At 34.3% G+C, this 21,983-nt stretch overlaps 5 protein-coding genes across 5 annotated transcripts; 3 read left to right on the top strand and 2 right to left on the bottom strand.

Annotated features, from left to right (window-relative positions):
- Positions 1 to 1,569: 1,569 nt before the first annotated feature.
- Positions 1,570 to 5,677, top strand: LOC130980241 (protein ALTERED PHOSPHATE STARVATION RESPONSE 1). Its single transcript, XM_057903909.1, has 4 exons — positions 1,570 to 2,706; positions 2,872 to 3,077; positions 3,483 to 3,706; positions 4,471 to 5,677. Exons 1-4 carry the CDS (start codon positions 1,965 to 1,967, stop codon positions 5,252 to 5,254), a joined length of 1,956 nt encoding a protein of 651 aa, XP_057759892.1. The 5' UTR covers positions 1,570 to 1,964; the 3' UTR covers positions 5,255 to 5,677.
- A 34-nt stretch (positions 5,678 to 5,711) lies between these two features.
- LOC130980244 (L10-interacting MYB domain-containing protein-like) lies at positions 5,712 to 7,468 on the bottom strand. The gene is made up of 3 exons (XM_057903912.1): positions 7,316 to 7,468; positions 6,445 to 6,798; positions 5,712 to 6,377 (listed from the first exon to the last, which is right to left on the bottom strand). Exons 2-3 carry the CDS (start codon positions 6,796 to 6,798, stop codon positions 5,826 to 5,828), a joined length of 906 nt encoding a protein of 301 aa, XP_057759895.1. The 5' UTR covers positions 7,316 to 7,468; the 3' UTR covers positions 5,712 to 5,825.
- Positions 7,469 to 9,454: 1,986 nt separating this feature from the next.
- LOC130980308 (protein GAMETE EXPRESSED 1-like) lies at positions 9,455 to 11,835 on the top strand. Its single transcript, XM_057903998.1, has 6 exons — positions 9,455 to 9,933; positions 10,161 to 10,748; positions 10,821 to 10,947; positions 11,059 to 11,245; positions 11,346 to 11,493; positions 11,580 to 11,835. The coding sequence occupies exons 1-6, from the start codon at positions 9,455 to 9,457 to the stop codon at positions 11,833 to 11,835; spliced, it is 1,785 nt and encodes a 594-aa protein (XP_057759981.1).
- Positions 11,836 to 13,329: 1,494 nt separating this feature from the next.
- On the top strand, positions 13,330 to 16,733 carry LOC130980243 (3-dehydroquinate synthase, chloroplastic). The gene is made up of 8 exons (XM_057903911.1): positions 13,330 to 13,793; positions 14,274 to 14,424; positions 14,512 to 14,679; positions 14,837 to 15,063; positions 15,374 to 15,497; positions 15,757 to 15,819; positions 15,936 to 16,079; positions 16,164 to 16,733. The coding sequence occupies exons 1-8, from the start codon at positions 13,477 to 13,479 to the stop codon at positions 16,293 to 16,295; spliced, it is 1,326 nt and encodes a 441-aa protein (XP_057759894.1). The 5' UTR covers positions 13,330 to 13,476; the 3' UTR covers positions 16,296 to 16,733.
- Positions 16,734 to 16,779: 46 nt separating this feature from the next.
- Positions 16,780 to 21,829, bottom strand: LOC130980242 (beta-galactosidase 13-like). The gene is made up of 19 exons (XM_057903910.1): positions 21,767 to 21,829; positions 21,112 to 21,207; positions 20,886 to 20,998; positions 20,716 to 20,782; positions 20,539 to 20,631; positions 20,285 to 20,428; positions 20,104 to 20,198; positions 19,921 to 20,026; positions 19,730 to 19,814; positions 19,480 to 19,598; positions 19,234 to 19,398; positions 18,966 to 19,144; positions 18,745 to 18,851; positions 18,545 to 18,654; positions 18,342 to 18,449; positions 18,159 to 18,260; positions 17,895 to 18,040; positions 17,363 to 17,708; positions 16,780 to 17,255 (listed from the first exon to the last, which is right to left on the bottom strand). The coding sequence occupies exons 1-19, from the start codon at positions 21,812 to 21,814 to the stop codon at positions 17,130 to 17,132; spliced, it is 2,355 nt and encodes a 784-aa protein (XP_057759893.1). The 5' UTR covers positions 21,815 to 21,829; the 3' UTR covers positions 16,780 to 17,129.
- Positions 21,830 to 21,983: the final 154 nt, after the last annotated feature.

The raw sequence follows: 21,983 nt of genomic DNA, 5'->3' as shown, positions 1-21,983 counted from the left end.
ATTAAATATAATATAAAATTTAATTTAATTTTAATTTTTTATTTCTGTATTTTGTTTTTATCTCTCCATCTTAATCTCTCCTTTAAATATAGCAGTAAAGACACTACCGAGAGATGTACAAAAATTTAATAATCATCGTATGAATTATGAAAGGTTAAATTTATTAAAATATATATTACTCTAATACTTCTTGTCAAATATCTAGCTATCAATTATAATAGGAAAGAAAATGGTCTACCTTATGACTTATGAGGGAGGATGTTGTTCTTAAAACAATAATTAAGCTCATTTAATTTTATTTAATATTTAAAAGGATATTTTTTAAAATATTGAAAAATTATCTAGATCAATGATCATAAACCTTCGAGTATTCGTTTGTTGCAAATTAACACCTAATTCTGATTCTATTTTTGATGAATAATTCTTAATTCTATTTAAATTCACTTTTTGATGGTTATTACTGCATATATATGACGCTCCTAAAAATTAAAACTTAAGAAATTATACTCACCATGCATGTTCTTTCATGTTATGTACACTGAATTTTAACATTTATAATAGCAAAGTGGGAGAAAAATATATATATTTCTTGCATTTTTTTACTAGACTTTTTAATAATTTTTTTTATTATTTTGAAAATTATTTTTGTCAAATAAAATAGTTTTTATTTTTAATAAATATATTAAATAAAATTCTCAATAAATTTTATTTCAAAATAATTAAATTTTTTAAAAGATATTATTATAAAATAAATAATTTCCTTTTATAAAAAATTAACTTATCTCAAAAGCTTCTAAACAATAAATATTTATCCAATTTAAAATTTTTAAAACTAAATTTAAATATTTAGTCTCCAATATATTTCAATTTACTATATTTCTTGTTATTTAATACAACAAAAATATTTATGGCTGATATATCCATTTTTTTCCATACTCGTCTCTCACTAAAGTACTAAACACTTTGGTTAACATTATCCTCTAAAACCAAAATAAAACAGTATATATCTAAATTAATCTCTAATAAATTTTGTATAAGAAAATTTTATCGTTAATAAATTATATATTTTTTTAAAAATAATTGAGAATTACTTTTATGAGATAATTTAATTTTTTATCCCTTATAATAAAATGTTTGATATACATATTAGACAAATAAATTTATAATAAATTTTATTGTAAAATAATTTAATTTTAAATTTTACTAATTTGTGTTTTAAAAATATAAATTAAAAATATAATAAAAAAATATTTTATTAAAAATTATTAAAATACAATTTTTATATTTTTAATACATCAAAAGTTTTAAAGAATTTATATTATTATATTTTTAAAATATAAATCAACTTAATTTTTAATAAATATTATTATAAAATAAATTATTTTTGTTTAAAAAGTGAGTTAATCTATCACAAAAACTAGTTAATAGTAAATTTAAAAAAAAATAAAATATCCAATTTAAAATTTTTTAAGGATTAATTTTGATGCTTTAGTGAAAATAAAATTAGTGTCTTTAACTCTTTATGGAGCAGGCTCTCTGCCCAAAGCTCCATTGTCCCTGTCTGCTACTATTACTGCTTAGTACTTACTACTCCTTCCTCCTCCTCAAAAACAAAAGTACCATTCCCAACCACTCCTTTTACCTCTTCCCCCTTCCCCTTTCTCTTCTTGTCTCTGCTCCATTAAACACACTATGCTAGTTTAGATTCAACTGGTTTCAACCAGAGTAAAAAAAATATCTACCTCTGAACTGTGAAAGAAGAATGGCTTAGACCCCAAAAAGAAAGTGCCTTTGAGCCACACTTCGAGGCTGCTTTTTCCAGAACGAGAACCACCCTTCACTGAGACACACTTTTCTGCATACCATTTTTTATATTAAACAGCAAAAAAAGAAAAAGCAAGGAGCTTTAGTCTTGTGCGGAAGCAAGTTGATCTCTTGAGGGAAGAAGGAAGAGGAAGAAGAAGATGGGGTGCTGCCATTCGAGGATAGAAAGAGAAGAGACAGTGTCACGTTGCAAATCAAGGAAGCGTTACATGAAACAATTTGTTCAAGCAAGACACGCTTTTTCCGCTGCGCATGTTATGTACATTCGTTCGCTTCGTGCCACTGGTTCTGCTTTGCTTCAGTTCGCAAACGCCGAAACTGAAACCGTTGTTTTTCACCATCTCCACCACCACCTTCCGCCGGACCCTCAGCCTATTCTCCCCTCTCCTCCGCCGCGGGCTCCGGCTCCGATGCCGCCTCCTCCGCCTCCCATGAGTCCGAGCTCCGACACTTGGACGACGTCAATGACTGCATCCCCTCTTCCGCCGCCGCCTCCTCCGCCGCCGCCGCCGACTTCCGGTTGGGATTTCTGGGAGCCGTTCATGCATCAGCAGCAACAGGCGCCTCCGCCGCCGTCTTCGAGGTCGGCGACGGAGGAGGAGTGGGAGGCGGCAACCACCACGACGGGGTCGGAGGTGGTGGTTATGGCGGGGGGAGGCGGTGGTGCGGCGGCAAGCGTGACGGCTCCGCCGTCGATGGTGAGTGGGTTCTCGAAGGGAACACAGAGCGAGCTTGCAATGGTGGTTTCAAGAAACACGAAAGATCTGGTTGAAGTTATAAAGGAGCTTGATGAGTATTTTCTCAGAGCCGCTGATTCTGGTTCACAAGTTTCGTCGCTGCTTCAAGTTCCAAGTTCTGGTTTTTCTCATCAGAGCAAAGGAAGTAAGAATCACAAGCATTTAACAAAAATTGGGCTTCTTTTATTCTTATTTATTATTCGCATTGATTGTTCAAGTTGATCTTTTTCTTAAAACAAAAAAAAATGAACTTTTCTGAATTTTGAAGGGTGTATTTTGTTGTGCTTGCTGTTTGTTTATTTGATCCTAGGTAAAGTGTATGGTTATGGATGGCCGTCGCTGTTGACATGGAGTTCGAGTCCGAAGCTGAATGGATTTGGCAAGTTGGCTGAGGAAAATCCTCTTTCTGTGGGTGGTTTTGGGGGTAATACTGTTGGCGGCGGCGGCAGTGGTGGTCACTGCTCAACTGTGGAGAGGTTATATGCATGGGAGAAGAAATTGTACCAAGAGGTTAAGGTATGAAAATAGATTTTCAGTCAGCTTCTTTAGATGTTTAAATAATTAAAGGAAAAAAGAAAAGTAGATGAAAATGATGAAGATTTCTCTTTTTTGGAGCATAAACTTGATGTGGGTCTGCCCATCCAATAGGACTTCTCTTTAGTCTATTTTGTGCATTTCCCTTTTTGGTGTCAAAGGCAACATTGATAACAGAAAAACCTCTCTAATAAGATCTAAAATCAGTTGAAGAGGAAGTCCTGATTTCATATTAGATTGATTGATTATGTGATGATTTCGGCCTAATATCCCGGGGGGGGGGGGGGGGGGGGGGACGCAACGGTGTGGATTGATTCATGTATCCGATCCCAAAAAGTGGGACAAGACTTTGTTGTTGTTGATTTAACTTCACATTGTTGTGTGCAGAATGCTAAGATAATAAAGATGGAGCATGAGAAGAAGGCAGCACAGCTAAGGAAGTTTGAGTTGAAGAGGGCTGACTATGTGAAGACGGAAAAGACGAAGAAAGAGGTCGAGAAATTAGAATCACAGATGATAGTTGCCTCGCAGGCCATTGAAACCACCTCCTCCGAAATCATCAAATTAAGAGAAATAGAGCTCTGCCCTCAACTCATTGATCTTGTCAAAGGGTTAGTCTTCTCATTTTTTCTGATTTAGTATATTTGAGAGTCCATTTCAATTTTATCCCTAGATTTTGAGTCTGTAGAGTCTAGCGTGGCCTTGTAGAACTATCAAGCACTGAGAAGAGATTGCATGTTGTTGCCATTGAAATTCTTTATCTCAATTCTCATGGAGTCAGGGGAGAGGGTTGAAAAGTCAACTGCTAGGATCAGTATCAGTAATAATACATAGTCTTATTTTGTGCTTCTCCCAACATCCTTGACCATGATAAGTACTGCGTGTACCGTTGTCTCTTTTTTAATCAAACTTAAAATCATCGCATATATTGCTTCTAAATCCCTTATCATTATGTAGTATATGAATAAGATGGGATGTTATTTATTTTTGTATTTTATTTGATTAGTTTTACTTTGACAAGAAGTACCATGCCAATAACTGTGTGTTGGAGGATTAAGAATGTTGTACCACTGTTCCTATTAGGTTGATGATTCATTTCACAATGACGTAAATTATATTACAGAGTGGAACATTTTGATTAAGGAAAAATTTTAAATAGAATTTCTAATATCCATTTCACCTAGTTCTCAAATGAGATAATAAGATCTCTTGAGATGATTGTTACCCATGTTAAAAAAAATGCTCGCATGTTGTTATCTGATTTGAGAATCAGAGAAAATAGATATAGATATAAGAAACTTGATCTTACTCTTTTCCTTTGATTATTATGGAGTTATTACTCTCACTCAGAATCTGGTGTGTCCTACATTGGCAGATTAATGTGCATGTGGCGGAGCATGTATGAATGCCATCAAGTTCAAAAGCACATAGTTCAGCAGCTGGAATACATCAATACCATACCATCGACTACCCCAACTTCCGAGATTCATCGGCAGTCAACTCTTCAGCTTGAGGTTGAAGTACAGCAATGGCACCAATCCTTCTGCAACCTCTTCAAGGCTCACAGAGATTATATCCAATCCGTCACAGGCTGGCTAAGGCTTAGCCTTTTCCAGTTTGGCCGAACCCCACTGAGCAGGACTACCGAGGAGTCAAAGATATATGCCCTCTGTGAAGAATGGAACCTCGCTGTTGATCGTATACCGGACAAGGTTGCATCTGAAGGAATTAAAAGCTTGTTGACTGTTATTCATGCAATTGTAGTTCAACAGACAGAGGAGCATAAACAAAAGAAGAGGTCAGATTCTGCATTCAAAGAGCTCGAGAAGAAGGTTGTTCAGCTTCGATCTCTTGAGTGCAAATATGGTCCATACTCCATGCCAGAGTCCTCTGGTACCATGCGGACCAAGGACCCCGTCAGCCAGAAGCGTGCTAAGGTGGAATCTTTGAGAGCGAAGGCCGAAGAAGAGAAGACTAAACATGAAAAGGCAGTGAGCGTAACACGGGCGATGACATTGAACAACTTGCAGATGTCATTCCCCCATGTTTTTCAGGGAATTGTGGGATTTTCAAATTTGTGCACTGAGGTTTTTGAGTCTGTATACAACAAGGCCAAAGCTGTTGGACAGGAACATGAATTGAAAAGAATATTGCCATAGGAGAATTGACATGGATGTATAGATGATCCCCTTGCAAAACATATCTATAAATTGTACTTACACCTAGTAATATTATCGGGAAGGCAAATGAAAGAGTGCAATGTAATTTCACTCAGTATTTTTGTATGACTCATTTTAGTGCTGAATCCTCATAGCAGTGGAAGCAGAAGCTGCAAAGTTTGCTGGGCAAAGGAGCTGAATGAACTTCGGCTTAGAATTTCACTTGGTTTGTTTACATTGTGCTGTTTATATAACACATACTTGATAAATGTTGAAATTAGGAGGAAAAGTTTGTAACCATGGTTTTGCTTTCCTTTTAGGATATGCTTATGTTGAGTGAATGTAACATGCTTCTTAAGCTGAGGCATTAATTGGAATCAGAAAAAGTTAAAAAATTCACTTGCATTGTCATTAATGCATTAGACGACCAAATTATCAACTCCAATTTTACTATGGCTGCCTATATTTTGGTCATGCAAACTTTAATATATTAACACTAAAAGATCAGCAATATTGTGATCAAACTGTTTATAATTTTGTAACACCTAGGATTAAGCTGTGATCAAAGTAGTCATTTCCTATTGGATGCATTAGCACATTTGCTACGCAACCATGTTAATCTTTTATCGTCTTTGAGAGACAAAAAGATCTCCCTTAAAATAGGTTTGCTGAAGAGATCTAAAGCGGCAAAATATAGTTGTTGATCAACACCTTGCATCAAATCCAAGTCCTTAATACAGTCAGCCATACTATATCTAGCATTATATTGCTCTATGGCAGTTGCCCTCATCTTTGAAGCTGCAGCCATCTCCAATATCGCTTCTGTGATGGCATCGTTCATTCCTTTTCGCCCTCTTTTGCGGTTGGAAGTTGCTGCAGCAGCAGGTGTGCTAGGTTGAGGTGTTTCAGGATCATTAGCATCATCCTCATCCTGTGATCCCGACGAAGACTCTTCTTGATGCATCCTCAAGGGCTGTGGACAAAGAGGTCTAGGAGTATGATCAACCTCGGATACAGTTAAAAGCTCATGCTTGCCATTAGTTGCTGGCTCAGAGAATATTGTGCATAGTTCTTTGAAGATTGGGCAGCCACTGGTTCTTAGTGTCTCAGCATCAGCATGTTTCTGTAATTCCAAAAACAGTGAATCAAATATTTTCATCAAGAACAGAAAACATAAGTAAGGAACTCACCTTGATATATTCAGCCCAAGTTTCATCACTGGCAGTTATAGACCCTGTGGCTTCATCCCAACTAAAATCACTTTGATCAAGAATGGATTTTACAGTAGAATACTGCCTCCTCAACACTGAATATCTGTTCTTGAGTTGTTCCTTGTCCCATTTCAAGCCTGTTTTGTTGTAAAATCCATCACAAATATATTTCCATGCTTTCTTGTTGAATAAGTTGTTGTGTTTGTTCCCTTTTTGTACTTGATCAACCATCAGCTCTGCAAGTATCTTGGTGAGTGGCGTCGTCCACCTCGCCCTCGACTGTTCCTGCTGCTGAGCCTCCAGTCTTCTTGATCTGGTAACATGACCTGCCATCTACAGTCACACACATGCATGAGAATGTCAATAACAAGACTATCTATGTTTATCAATAACTGAAAGAATGCAAGTCTATGTATATTACTAACTGAAATAATGCAAGACAATAACAAATATTTCAAAACCTAAATTCCATTGCCATAATTAATTGACACCTTGAAATCAATGAAAAAGGCCAAATGCTCCACTTTTTTTTAAGTAACCTAGTTATAACTGATGATAATTCCTGTATATGAAGACAAGAACTCTCCAGTCTCCAATACATAAAAGTGATTGATCAGCCAAAAGTTGCAAACAATTCAAACATGCCAATTCACTAGGCAAGCATAGCAGACAACATGAAAGGGGGAAAAGCCAGAAACTTTACACCATTCAGAAGCAAGGGTAGCAAATGCATATCGAGTCACGCATTATATTCTGATAGAATCATGATTTCAAATAAAATAATTTAAGAAAAAATGTTTCTTTTTTTCCTATTGAAAACCCTAAAGCAGAGGGAAGAAAGTAAAATTACCTTAGAGAGAAACCCGCGATCTTCCCATTACGATGAGATTACAACAATGGAGGACGCGCTGAGAATCATGGAAAACAAAAACAAAACCCGTTTGCGAAGAAGGGAAACTCCAAACAAGCCACTTGGGCAAAGTAAATTTCTTTAATGATGATTTCTTAAAACATATAAATGAAATTAAATTATCATATTAAAATAATTTAATTAAAATTAAATTTGGATGATACAATTAAGATTAGATAAAAATTCACTTACAATTATTCTCATATCAAATTTATAATTAAAAATCGTTAAATAATAATTTAATTAAATTTATTAAATCATCTAATAATTTTTTATTATTAACTTCATATTAAAAAGAATTATACGTAAATTTTTACATTAAAACTAAAATAAGTGATAATATTTCTGAATTCTAAAAATGAATGCAACAACCAATATATCAAAATCAAAACCATAATTGAAAAGTGGTAATAGACAACTTCATCTATATTATATTTCCATATCTGTATTTCATTCATAAAATTTAGATATATCCTTCCATATATAATAATAATAATTTATCTTTCATGTTCATAAATTATTTTTGTTTAATTTTTATATTAATTTTGAAACTCATAAATCATCTAAACAAGTGTAATTACCCATGCCATACACGTGATAAGATTGAAATTATAATTTTAAATTATTTTTTTAAAATTAATTTGAATTATAATAATTTGATTAATAAAAAAAGTAATATGTTATGTATTGTTTGTTTTTTTTAATCTAGTGTTAATTAGATTAACTCTACAATAGTTATTAATCGGTTTTAATAATTTACTTTTTTTCAATAAATCCGACATATATATTGAATGTGATCATAAATAATATAGTAATAGTTAAATCTACCAACAAATATATTGGCTATTATCACACTATAAAACAAATTAAATATAAAGACTATTAGCACACACTTATAAATCTATAAAATCGCACTGTCTTTGATTCGTGCAAGGTTTACTTATCAAATAAACTTAAAATATGAACAAAAAATATTTATAAAATGGACCTAGCATCACTTGAAAAAATCATGGAAAATAATCAACTTACCTTATCATCTATGAGAACCATTTTTATGTAAGTCGTCTTGTTTTTGTCAAATTTGGATGTGACTTTCCATAACCTTATAATTCTTGCTTTTATTTTTTAAATTATTTCATTACATAATCTACCATAGGTAATACTGTTGATAGAATCGTAGTTTGTATCCCTTAGGTATGAAAAATAATAAATAGAAGAAGTTCTATGTCTGGAGTACGAATTTTCTAGATGATAAATAATTGTAATAATTCACTATTAATCCTTATATATATATATATATATATAATTATACAGGGTAATAATTAGTAAATATTTTCAATGGAGATACTTGTTATAATTAGGTGAAATTTATGCCATTATATTTTATTAACCTTTATGATTGATTCAATAGAGATACTTACTCAATATATATGTTATCGACATTAATTATATGTCAATATTTTTAGGAAAGAGCTAAAAGAGGAGATATATAAATATATATATAATATTATTGCTATATAAGAAGCATACATAAATTGTTATATTTTTTTATTATATTATATAACTTAAAATTATACTATTATATTATTATTAATTCTAGATACTTACTATAATTATATCAAATTTAATTATAACTCTAAATAAATAAAATAGATAACATTTAATATTATTTTTTTCTTTTTTACATTCAATATTTACTGTAAATATAAAAAGTAAAATAATTAATAAAAAAATTTAAATCAAAATCAACTACTTATATAAAATATATATTAAAATATAAAATATACATTAAAATGAGTTAAACAATATATACATTTATAACATGAAATTTAAATTACAGTTTGGCGTGCAAATAACATTTTCTATGAAAATATTCACGAGAAATTCATATATTTATTCATGAGAATTTAATTTGTTGATATATTGCGGTGATTTCTTTTCCCCTCCATTTTCCAGTTACATGGATTCATGAAAAGGCACAAACCTTTGCACTGTTTTGCAAACCAACGTGACTCTCCATTCATAATATATCACGATCAACCATGATGATGATGATGATCACACCAATAAAATTCTTTAATGGATAATTGCTACCATCTTCTACTCTTTAGTTTGCTCTCTTTCTCATTAGGATGTGAGTCATGGGGTTGGTTTTCATCATCATCATCATCATTCAGTAAAGAAGAAACTTTTCCCAACAAAGGCAGCACTACTATAGGTTCTGTTGCTGAGTTCTCCATGGAAGGCTTCCATGACAGCAAAGGAGTGAAGTTGGTAGAGAATGCAAAGAACAAAATGGTTGACTCTAACTCATGTTGGCTAAATGCTTATCAGCATCTCTTTGCAGGGTGTTCTGAGATTCTTGCTGACAATGAGAAAAGGTCAAGACTTGCATGGCATCTTAGTGACTGCTTTCAAAGGGACTCTGGTAGAACACCCTTTGAGAAATGTCATCCAAAATCTCCAATGGCTAATTGTCTAAGAAACTTGGATGATCTTGCTCATAAGGTTTACCTTGAATTTTACTTGGAAACAAATTCCATTTGTCATCAGTTACAGTTGAGTGCAATTTCTCATACAATATCTTGGTTACATTATCAATTTGTCCTATATTCTTTTTAGTGTTTTTGTTAGTGTCTCGTGATCTTAATCCAAATATAATAAAATAGTGATAAGATAGAAAGCTTGAGACTTTATCATTGTATCTAATATCTCTAGTTTTTGAATTGATGAAAAATATTGAGTGATAGTTAACCAATGTTTTGTACCCCCCTTGTTTCTTTAGGGCTTATGCATTTAAGCATGAAACTGAAAGGCTCGTGACAGAACTGAAAAGTTCAGCACAGTATGTGGAGGATAAGTTAGATAGCATGGATGAAAAATCAGAACGTCTTTTACAAAGTTCAAACCAAATTCATGATTCCCTAAATTCAATTGATGTTTATACTCAACAAGTTGCTCACACTGCTAAAAGTTTGGAGAATCATGTAGATACTGTATTGAGGCATTCAGAAAGTGTTTATGAGCAAACCAAGAAAATTTCAGCATCACAATTACAATTGAAGGAGGGACAAGAAGGTATGAAGAGGAATTTGGAAGATGGGGTGGCAATGATCAAGGACTCTTACATTCATTTGGGGCAAGAAATAAACAAGTTAAGGGATGATGCCATTGAAATTGAGAGAGAGGTTATAAAACTTGGAGATGCTATGTCAACAAAGATGACAATCTTACAAGAAAAAGCTGAAGATATTGGGAATATGGCTGGAAAATCCTTAGATAAACAACAATTAGTTCTAGATGGACAATCCATGGCATTGAAGAGTATAAATTCTCTATCAGAGTTTCAATTGAAAGCAATGGAAGAGAGCAGGTAGATCAGTTTTCAAATGTGAATTCAAGGAAATTTTTGGAAACTATACTTACTTTGTTTATCATACTGCAGAAAATCCTTAGAGCACTTTGCTGAATATGGACATAGGCAACATGAAGAGTTGATTCAGAGGCAGAAGCAGATTCAAGGACTTCATGATCATTTAATGGAGAATTCTAAAACAATATTGGCTGCTCAGGTTGGAAAATTCTTAGAGTTAGAATACAGAAACCATGTAGTTTATTCCCATTCCTTATATCAATGTTCATATTTACTTTTTCATCTAAAATTCTCAATTTTTATTCTGCAGGAATCTTTTGAATCAAAGCAAGCAAGCATGTTTCTGGCTTTAGACAAGCTTTTTGCTCTGCACAATGCAATGTTGCTCGAATCGCGAGGAATCAAGGCTTTCTTCGTCTATTCCATGTCGAGCTTCGTCATCTATATGTTAACTAGTACAAAACAAACATACAATGTTAGGCCACGGTTATACATAGGTAAGTGATCAAGCCTTAGTTATGTGTTTTTCTAGTCTAGAAATTTAATTGATTGATTCTAAGTTCTTGTCTAAATGTGAATGTGATTGGTTAATTTCAGGACTTTGTGGCACATTCTTCATTGAAGTATCCATTTTTCGATTTGCTTATGATAACATTGAGCAACAAACCTTGATTGTGAATATGGTTAGATCATTCTTCATGGCAGTTGCTGTAATACAACTTCTATATGCAGTTTTCACATACAGGTGATTAATATTTACAAAGAACAATGTTGGGTATTTATACAAGACTAATCTTGATCCAATAACCCTATGAAGATTAAATTTTGTAGGGATTATGAAAAATTGAACCATGAGTTGCTACTAACTCTGGTTGAAAAGGTTAACGGCATGCAAATGCAAAAAGAGTTGTTGGATGAAGACAGTGATATAAATTGGCTTCAGTGGATAAACACTGATTTATCAGATGATGATGATTGTCTTGATGATCCTAGCTATACAATTCCAGAACAAATTGGAGAGTATTCAATCACATCTTCAGATATGAGATATAATCTCCGTCGACGCAGTCACAGTCGCTCACCTTGATTGAATTTGATCCACTAGCATTGCTAGTTTGTATTAAGAATTGTAGAACTTCATCATTCAAGAATTATCTAATCTATATGTAGAAGACTTGAATTTGATGCAGAAATACATGTATACATTCTATGATTTAGATTTTAGAGTTATGTACATAAAAGTATAAACAAGTTTAAGTTGATTACTAGTTTTTTCACCGTGAAAGGTAAAAACTTAAAAACCAAGTATATTAAAAGGTACTACTCATATGAAATTGTTAGTATTTGAAGATGAAGAATGTTGGAGGTCATCAAAATTTATTATTTTTTATTATTATTTAGTCATTAGTAATTAAAAGTATAAGATAAAATATATTAAATTATTAGACTAAAAGAACTATATTAAAAAAATTGAGTTGATAGTTAAATAATAGCTAAAAACAAGTCTCCTAGAATTTTTTTTTAAAACAACCGTTAAAATATTAATACGATATTTAAGTAGTTTAATCAAATATGTCGATTGGTCTATAGTTTTCGGTTATCATTTTCATGTAATCATATCTTTTGTATAAATAATCACCTTTGTTAAATTGTCTAACTATTTTTACAAGGAAATTATTATAGCATGAATAGTTACTCTTTTGTCTAGAATTCGAATCTCATATTGTTCAAACAGTAACTTATTAGTCAATAATAAACTCTTAAATAAAACCCAAATTTGTGACGGGTTAGTTTTTAGAGTAAAGTGACAATTGTGTCCTTAAGAATTTTGACTTCGAACTAATTAGTATTAAAGAAAAAAGTCAAAAACTAATTAAGTTATCTCCGATAGTAAATAGTGGACATATATGTCATTCTGTCAATAGATAGTGCGAAATAAAATAGAGTTGTCCATGTATGAGTGTTCTTTAGACTGCGTTTGTTTACTGAGATACGACACTGAAATAGAGATACAAAGACACAAAATCGTGTTTGACAGAAAAAACACTAACAAATGATACAACTTATTTTTTATTTTTATTTTTGTTGATTTTTATAATTATATTTTTATTATTATATTTTTCATATCAAATTTTTTAATAAAAAATAAAAATAAATTAAATTTTCACAATTTATTCTAGTTTATCACTAAATAAAATATAAATATATAAAATTTTATATCTTTGTCCTTTATGTCTTATTCCTTCTTGTCTTATTCTTAGAAAAAAAATATAGCCTTATTTATTATCACATGAACATGAGTTTTTATATAACTTTTATTTATCATTAATTCTATTAAAATAGGTGATATTTTATTCCAAAAATTATTTTCTATGTAATAATTTTTTATAAATAGACATGCTATAATATTTATCTGTGCATATAACTACCATCCTTAAATTTTTCGTAATGAATTGATAGAAGAATATAAGGTGTTTATTATTTATCGCAAGAAATAATAAAAGAAAAAACAGTCTTTGATAATTAAGGTGACACGTGAGGAAATTGAAGCACTCACCAACTCAGGTCCCTCACCTACCCATACAGTCCCACACACCCTTCCCATCTTCGTCTTCTCTTAAACAGAAAGGCTCTGTTATTTCAATCTCATACACTCATCATGTTCGCACCTTCTTCACCCACCAACCCACAATCATCAACAACCTCATACTCCTCCTGAGGACCTTCAATGGCTTCTTCCACCGCCACCCAATTCTCCCTTTCACTCTCCGCCAAACACGCAGCCCCAACAACACCCTCCAAGCTACCCACTCGTGTCTCCTCGCTTCAAAAACCCAACTTGGTGCCAGCCCACTTCGGATTACGATGTTCTCACACTCAAAGTGTCCCTCTTTCGAAATCAAGGATTTGCGCTAGCTCAGCTCAAGTTATGGATCCCGTCACTTCAAAGAATGAACCCACCATCGTTGACGTCGATTTGGGCAACCGCAGCTACCCCATTTATATTGGATCCGCCTTGCTCCACAAACCCGAGCTTCTCCAGAGGTGAATTTCTCAAATTAAAACTTTTCTTTCATTTATGGCATCCCCAGTTTTTTTCTTGTCTTTAATTATTGCCAAATTTGTGTTTTTGAATCTTGATCGCTCAAATGATGTAAATGACGGTATTGGTTGGAAGTTCCAAGCCACTGCAATGGACCAAAATTGTGCACAAAAGGAAGATATTCATATTATTAGTTTATATCAGTCAACCGTGCTTCAGTGTAATCATATAATTCTATTGATCAGGGTTGTGCTAGTGTTACAATAGGACACTTGGATGCCTGTGATTGATGTACTGTTGTAGTGTATATTTAATTATTATTTGATATCCGGTTTCTCCGTTCTCAATTAATTGTGTAGTGTGTTATCCCATACCTACAAATATGATTGAGAACTCAAACTTGCCATTCAGATGGGGGATTATATTTCATTTTATATTATTCTGAAGTGCTCTGTTCTTACTAGTTTGTTGTTGTGTGATAGGCATGTCCATGGAAAGAGGGTTCTTGTGGTCACTAATAACACGGTTGCACCATTGTATCTAGACAAGGTCATTGATGCTTTAACAAAGGGAAACCCAAACGTTTCAGTCGAGAGTGTAATTTTGCCGGATGGCGAGCAGTACAAGGACATGGTAGGTCTTTCTCGTTAAAGTTGACTTTTGTGTTTATTGGCTCCCGTGGGAAATTGTGTAAATGGTGATTGCATATTCAACTGATAGGATACGCTTATGAAAGTCTTTGACAAGGCCATCGAGTCACGGTTGGACCGACGCAGTACATTTGTTGCCCTTGGAGGAGGTGTGATTGGAGACATGTGTGGCTATGCTGCTGCTTCCTTTCTACGGGGTGTTAATTTTATTCAGATTCCTACCACTGTTATGGCTCAGGTCTTTTGCTTCTCTCTGTCCCCCTCACACCTTTCTTGATTTTCTCTAATTCTCTATTGATTTTGCTGCTGCTCCATCTAATGGTAATAGTTCTGATTTCCAATTCCTAAGTTACTGTTCTTCACTATTCATTAGATTGTGTATTTTTTTTTCTCAGGTTGATTCATCAGTTGGTGGTAAAACTGGGATAAATCATCGTCTTGGAAAGAATCTAATTGGTGCTTTTTACCAACCCCAATGTGTGCTTATTGACACAGACACATTGAATACGTTGCCAGATAGGGAGCTAGCATCAGGTTTTGCAGAGGTTATAAAGTATGGGCTTATTAGGGATGCAGAATTTTTTGAGTGGCAAGAGAAAAATATGCAGGCATTAATGGCAAGGTAAACTTTTAAGTACTGTACTGTACTTTAACTATCCTGCATATGAAGTTTGTAAGAAGAGGTGAAGCATCTCATGGGTCATAATATTATTGGTGGAACCATGGAAGTGATATGAAAATGTGCTGTTTGCGGGAAGGGAAAAAATGTGTCACAACTCTCGAGTTTGTATTTTACGATTTCTCATTGCTTATTGCATTTCACATGCTTTTCGCTTTGTCTTCTTTTTACTTTTCATCACAACGTTGTGCAGTTTCTTCTGTAGTGGTTTTCTATTCTTCCATTCCTAACAATTTAGTGCTTGCATTTACAGAGATCCTGCGGCACTGGCATATGCTATAAAGCGATCATGTGAAAACAAGGCTGAGGTTGTCTCCTTAGATGAGAAGGAAAGTGGAATGAGAGCAACATTAAACCTGGGTCATACATTTGGTCATGTGAGTGATTTTCTTTTTACTGGTTATTGTATTGTATTGTATTATTCTATGTGATATCCTGAAAAATTGTATAACTGAGGATATAAATGCATATTTCTTCTCGAGCAAGTATAAAACTGATAATGTAATCAGAATTGAAATTGAGTAAATAGAAATATGGAAAACGTGGATTGTTTGAAAAAAAATTAGTACTGAAGGTTGTCAAGAATATTCTTCTGTAATTTCCTAACTTTTTTTTCTCTTTCTTGCGGCACTAAAGGCAATAGAAACTGGAGTTGGCTATGGGCAGTGGCTTCATGGAGAGGCTGTTGCAGCTGGCACGGTATTTTATTCTTTATTTTTCAAAGTTCAAATAGAACCCTTAATAGGAACATTTGCGTTTTTATTCTTGCCCACTTTTTCTCATAGTGAATGGAAATTGTATGTCTATGTATACAGGTAATGGCTGTTGACATGTCATATCGCTTAGGTTGGATTGATGATTCGATTGTGAAACGAGTTGGAGACATTTTAAAACAGGCTAAGTTACCTACTACACCTCCTGAAATCATGACGGTGGACATGTTCAAATCTGTGATGGCGGTAAGGGTCTCGACACTTTACCACTCTTTCCATGCTTGATTTTCTTTTGTTTTGTTCAATGGTTGATTCGTTTTGGTTTGACAGGTTGATAAGAAGGTAGCAGATGGGTTGCTAAGACTTATCCTTCTGAAGGGTCCTCTGGGCAATTGTGTCTTCACTGGGGACTATGATAGAAAGGCACTAGATGATACTCTTCATGCATTCTGTAAATCCTGATTTTGGGTTATGATATATTTGCAATTCTTTTTAATGATGCTTGTATCTCATGATAGTCTCGTGTATTTTTTCCTGTGTTCTCGCTATGTCACACTTTGTACTACCATTATACAAGCAAGAGTGTATTACATTAAAAAATCGAGGCTTGGTCAATAATTATTATCTGGGCAGAGCTCATATTATTCCCATATTTTTCGTTGCTAACAACTTTGCTGAAATGTGCTCCAGAACACGGTGACTTGAAGACTAAAGATGGTTACTTTAATTCTAATGTCATGAAGATTCGGCAAAGTTTCTAATAGAAGCTAACTTTTACAGCTGCATATTCTTTGTGGTGTTTGGAAATAGGCAGTGTTCATTTCAAGTGGATAATATAGAAAAAGAACTGTGATGTACACAAGTAAATAAATATTATAATTGGTTATCATTCTTGAGAAATATGGTTACATTTGCTGGTTTGCCATGACCAAAATTTCCAACTTTCTACCTAGTCTGTGATGAACCAAATCACATTATAGCCTCATAACAACGGCTAAAAGGATTCATATAGACTACCTAAATCTGCAAAAAGATTGCATGTAAAAATGTCAGACCAGTGTTGGACATTGTTTTCTGATCCTCCTGGTGCCTACCTTACATAGACTATTCACTGTAGACAAGGATCTTTTGAAGTGAAGATATCATTTTAGAGGATAAAGTAAGCAAATCTTACCTTTGGATCAATGAATTTAGAAGCAAGACTCATCTTCTCTTTATTGATCCAATGATGAAATTCCTCATTTACCCTTTAAAATGAGAATCTTACTTTTGAGGATCCACATCCACTTTGCTGCATCAGGTCTGGTGGCCACAGTGTGCTTGAACAGCAAGAGTCTTTAAGTTATTTGGACATAATTTTCCTTGCTTGTCAAATATATTCTTGTCCAGGGGCACAGCACACTTTGCCTTTCCCAAGCAATACTGCACAATGACATGAAGAATGTTTCATCTGAATATAATGCATTCCTGCATGCCAGTTGTTAAAAAATAAATAAATAAATAAATAAAGGTTGGTTAAGTTGTTTTACCTGTTCAACCACCTTCTGGCTATTTGGTGAAGTGCAGTTTCCTGGGAACAAATGTCCACACTCGCCTACTGGATCACCATAACTTGCAAATTCGACATGAGTAATTATTTTGTTCTCAGGACACGCCAAGTTTGCTGCTGGTTTTGGATTCTTCATTTTGGTGCTTACCACACCCATCTCTCTCCTCCATGTCTTCGCATTTGGTGGATAATCTTCCCTTACTATGCTGCAAATTGTATCTCTATTGATGGTTTGGATCTTGATACCCTCTACTTTCCCTCCCATTTCCTCTAATACAACTATTAGATTTTCCTTTGGCTTCAAGAAAGCTCTTGGGATATGATATCTGGGAACAAAAAATATTGAAATAAGAGTTTAAGTTTCATGTTATTGTATATCTTGCGGATTGCATGTTCTATCTGTCCACTTTCAAGTGTCATTTCTCGGCTACATTTGGAAACAGTTTCCAAATACATCCAAAAAATGACACTTAAAAGTGGGCGGAAGTAATATTATATAGCACATTACTGACATGCCCTGCGAAGGATTTCCTAGAGGAGAGAGGTATGATGGCCAATAACGCCCAATGCTTTTTCCATTAACCCAAACCATGCCTTTGGACATGGTTTCCATTTGAATAGCAACAGGGTCATTTCCCTCAGGAGCATCAAAGTTAGCCTGTTATTGATGGAACATACATTTCAAGCATTAGATAAATTGGTTCTTTACCTATCATTTTGATTTCAAATTCATGTTCTCCTTTGTTACATGATCATGTTTTACCAAACAAGAATACCTTGTACCATGTAAGAGCCGCCCCCTTGTCGGCTTTAGTCCACTTAACCTTCTGAGAACCCTGCTCTGTGAAAATGTTGTTTTTTTCGCCATCTAAGCTGATCTGCAACACAATTGTAACTTTATGTCTCAAAACTATCCACTAGGGAATAATTGTGTGCATGTGAAGTACTTATTGTCACACCTTATGTGACCATCCTTTTCTCGACAGATCAAGAGGACTAGTTTTAAGGCCAAGCAGGGTTATAGCGCGCACACCAGCGACCCTGTGCTCCAAATAGGATCCGCTATCCTAGAGTGATTAAGAAAGACGTATTTTGAGTTCCTAGACCACTCAAGGCAAGAATGAATAATAAATGAGGCAACAAGAAGTTATGAAAGTATTACAGGGAACCCAACAGTTGCACCCAAGATTGATATGTAATTTACTCCTGGCTTCAAGGATATCGGTTTTTTGAAGACGAAATTCTTTCGTATAAGGGTCCCATGCCCAGATCCTATGATAACAGTGCAAATTGAGAGATGTCAAGGCCACATTGAAGATGAGGCCCTGGAGTAGAGGACAGTCTCTTTAGAAAGAATATTACCTATGTATTCACCATTCACAAATGCATGCAAAAGGTGACCAAGGGATGTTATTTCAAGCACCAGGCGACCAGTTGCCGAGTTTAACTGAGTAGCGTCCAACTTTAAACTGCGCCATGGAGAAAGAACACCAACAGATTCATTGAAAGGAAAGGAAAGGCAAGTCAATCCAGTGAGAAGTTCAGAACCATTTCTTGATATTCTGGTAAGGATTTCCACTTACCTTGTTGTAAACCATAGATAATCAGAATCATCCTTGGTTGTGCTGAAGTGCTCCAAAGGCTCTACAAATTTAAGAGGAGAAGTATCTGGGGTAGGAATGGTCTCTTTGAACATTGTCCATTGGAGATTATTGGCAATATTTGAATCCTTGTATCTTCTTTCATTGTGTTGGGAAACAATCTAAGTAAAATTGAATCAGATTGAACTAAAGCTTAGCTTGGCATCAAGCTCACAACTTAGAAAGATGAGAACATGAACGTGTATACTACCATTCTTGAGTTGTAGACAACTATTTTGCAGTCGGGGAGTATGCTTATAGAACGCGGCGGCAGGTAATATTTGACTCCTCTAAATTCCACAGTTGCATCCAATAAAGTGTTGTTGTTGGACAAGAAAGCAGTGCATGTGTTTCCTTTCCCCTCATAAACTCTGGCCTACAAACAAAGAATTCCCATAATAAGCAACAATGCAGCCTAAGACACTGATGTAAACTACTCCATAGTTCACAGGCCTACCTCTGTATCATCACTGAACTCTTGCAGTGATGGAGTTCCCCACAATAAAGCTTTCTGGCTTAGTTTCAAAGCGTCGTGCAAGTTTCGCAGATGCCCCCATTTTGGTTCCCTCTGCAGTCCTAAATTCACAAACAGATGCACCTCAGACATGAAGAAAGCTGAATTATGGAGTGTCAAATAAAGGTTCATTCTGCAATCTAAAGCAACCAAAATAAAATTTTTATGAGGGTCCAAGTCCAACATGCCTAACCATATTCATCAAGAGGAGCTTCATCATAGTACCGAGTTGTTATGAAAGACGACGTTGTTCGTCCAAAATTCGTTCCACCATAATACTGTCAAGCAAAAGATAAACAAAAGTGTTATTGGAAATGGAAATCTTTTTGGATTCTAAGTTTCACAGCTAAACTTTGCTACATCCATTACTGAAAAGCTATTCACCATATAATAGTTAGCAAGAGTTCCATTCTTAGAGAAGAATCTAGCAATGGAGAATGCAATGTCTTCAGCAGTTCTTTGTGATGGAGGATCTCCAAATGCTCTATACCTGTAATGAGATAGTGATTCCAAATGAATAAAGTACCTAGCACCATTTTAATGTCATCACTTGAGTGTTACACTTACTGTGCTGTCCAATTCTCAGTCCATAATATTGGTTTATTAGGACTGTTGGGGCCAACAAAAGTATCTCCACAGTTTCTTCCATTGCAAGTATTTATCTGCGCAATCGTTGTTGATTTCTTCCAATCAATTTTTCTTTCAGAAGATAAAAAAGAAGCCATCATAGAGGAACTGCATGACCTACCACTGAACCTGGTGCATCTGATTGCTTGCACATAATCCATGGAACTCCAGTGTTTAGGCCAACTGCCATGTCTCCCGCCCAATGGACATACGCCGTTCCGTGTTCTTTGTATGCCTTTTGAACTGTGTTATATTCATTTTCAATCTGAAAAAGAAAAAAAAAAACAGCAGTGAAAATGTAAAGCTTGTGTTCTGATCAAAGGTACATACTTATTATTTTTGAATTTCAATTTAATTCTCACTTCAATTGTTAACCTGTGACAAAATAATTGGACCTCCTTGAGAGGCAAAAAGCTTCTCATCCATCATCTTTTTTATGATCATTTTGGTGAACTTTTCCATGTGATACTGCATATACAAATACAATCAAGTTCATTTATGCCATTTCAGGAAGAAATTCTGTGACTTAAAGCAACAAGTTAGAGCAACTACCATGAAAGGTTCATTGTCTGATCTGAATGTAATGTTGGGAACATGTTTTAACCATACTGGCAATCCTCTGAAATGTTGCCAACAATGCAAATTGAGAAGAGCATCAATGGTATTATATAGTAATTTCAATCATTAAGTTAGAATTAAGAAACTAAACTTTCATTCCATACCCATAATTCCATTCAGCCTCTATGAATGGCCCAACTCTAAGTGTTGCATACATACCATTCTCCCCAATTGTCTTTATATATTTCACTAAATCATAGTCTCCTTCAAAATTGAACTGCAATAGGATAAGAAACACTAATCTATTAGCATTAATTAGCCTACTTAAAAGAATAATTAACAAAATAATCTTACACAAACTTGGTACTAAAACACTTTAGACATGATTACTTGGCCTTGTACTGGTTCATGAATATTCCAAAAGACATAAGTCTGAATCACATTTAGCCCTCCTTCTTTGGCTTTCTTGAAAATGTTTGGCCACATCTAACCAAAATAGATGAAAGTATAGCAAATGAAACATATAGTAAGTCTCCATGTCCTTGTCAAAATTAAAAAGTAAATTATACTTGCATTTCTTGAATTTATGTAATATATATGTATAACAACTTTTCGTTTAGAGTACTGCTATGGAGACAATGGTCTAAGTGTACAATGTGTACAATGGGCTATTGAGTTATAAAATGAACATTACCCATACTATCCAGAATAACCATCCGAGTAATGGGGATAATAAACATCTCAGGTCACGAAACCACTCATCCCAAAAAGCTTAAACTGATTTTAGGGTTCACCAAAGATCAAACTTTTAACCTTTCGGATCTAGAGTTCTAATACCATGTCATAATACCACTCATCCCAAAAGCTTCAGCTGATGGGAAAAGGTAATACTAATGGTTATATCTCTAATACTCCCTAAACCTCAATTGTACACATTGTACAAATATTTCATTGGCTCCTTATGCTTTTTCTTTCGTTTATTAATCAAAAATAGGAGTGACATTATTATATATACATAGACAATATGGCAAATATGCATGTGTACCTCAGGGGGGCAACGAGGATAATGAATTGAACCAGAGAAGAGAAGCATTCTTCTGCCATTGATGAACAATGACTTCCCATCATAAGTAACACCCTTGGCTGGACCATTTGAAACAACTGAGACAAAAAGCTGTGTAACAAGTGCTGTGAGAAACAAACCTCTACTTGTAATAGTCAACATCATATCATAACAAAAAAGCTCTCCCAAAAAAAATGGT

This window comes from Arachis stenosperma, chromosome 5 (assembly GCF_014773155.1).
Source record: "Arachis stenosperma cultivar V10309 chromosome 5, arast.V10309.gnm1.PFL2, whole genome shotgun sequence".
Taxonomy (NCBI): domain Eukaryota; kingdom Viridiplantae; phylum Streptophyta; class Magnoliopsida; order Fabales; family Fabaceae; genus Arachis; species Arachis stenosperma.
The sequence above is the reverse complement of the archived record's forward strand: the minus strand, read 5'-3'. Positions and strand labels throughout refer to the sequence as shown.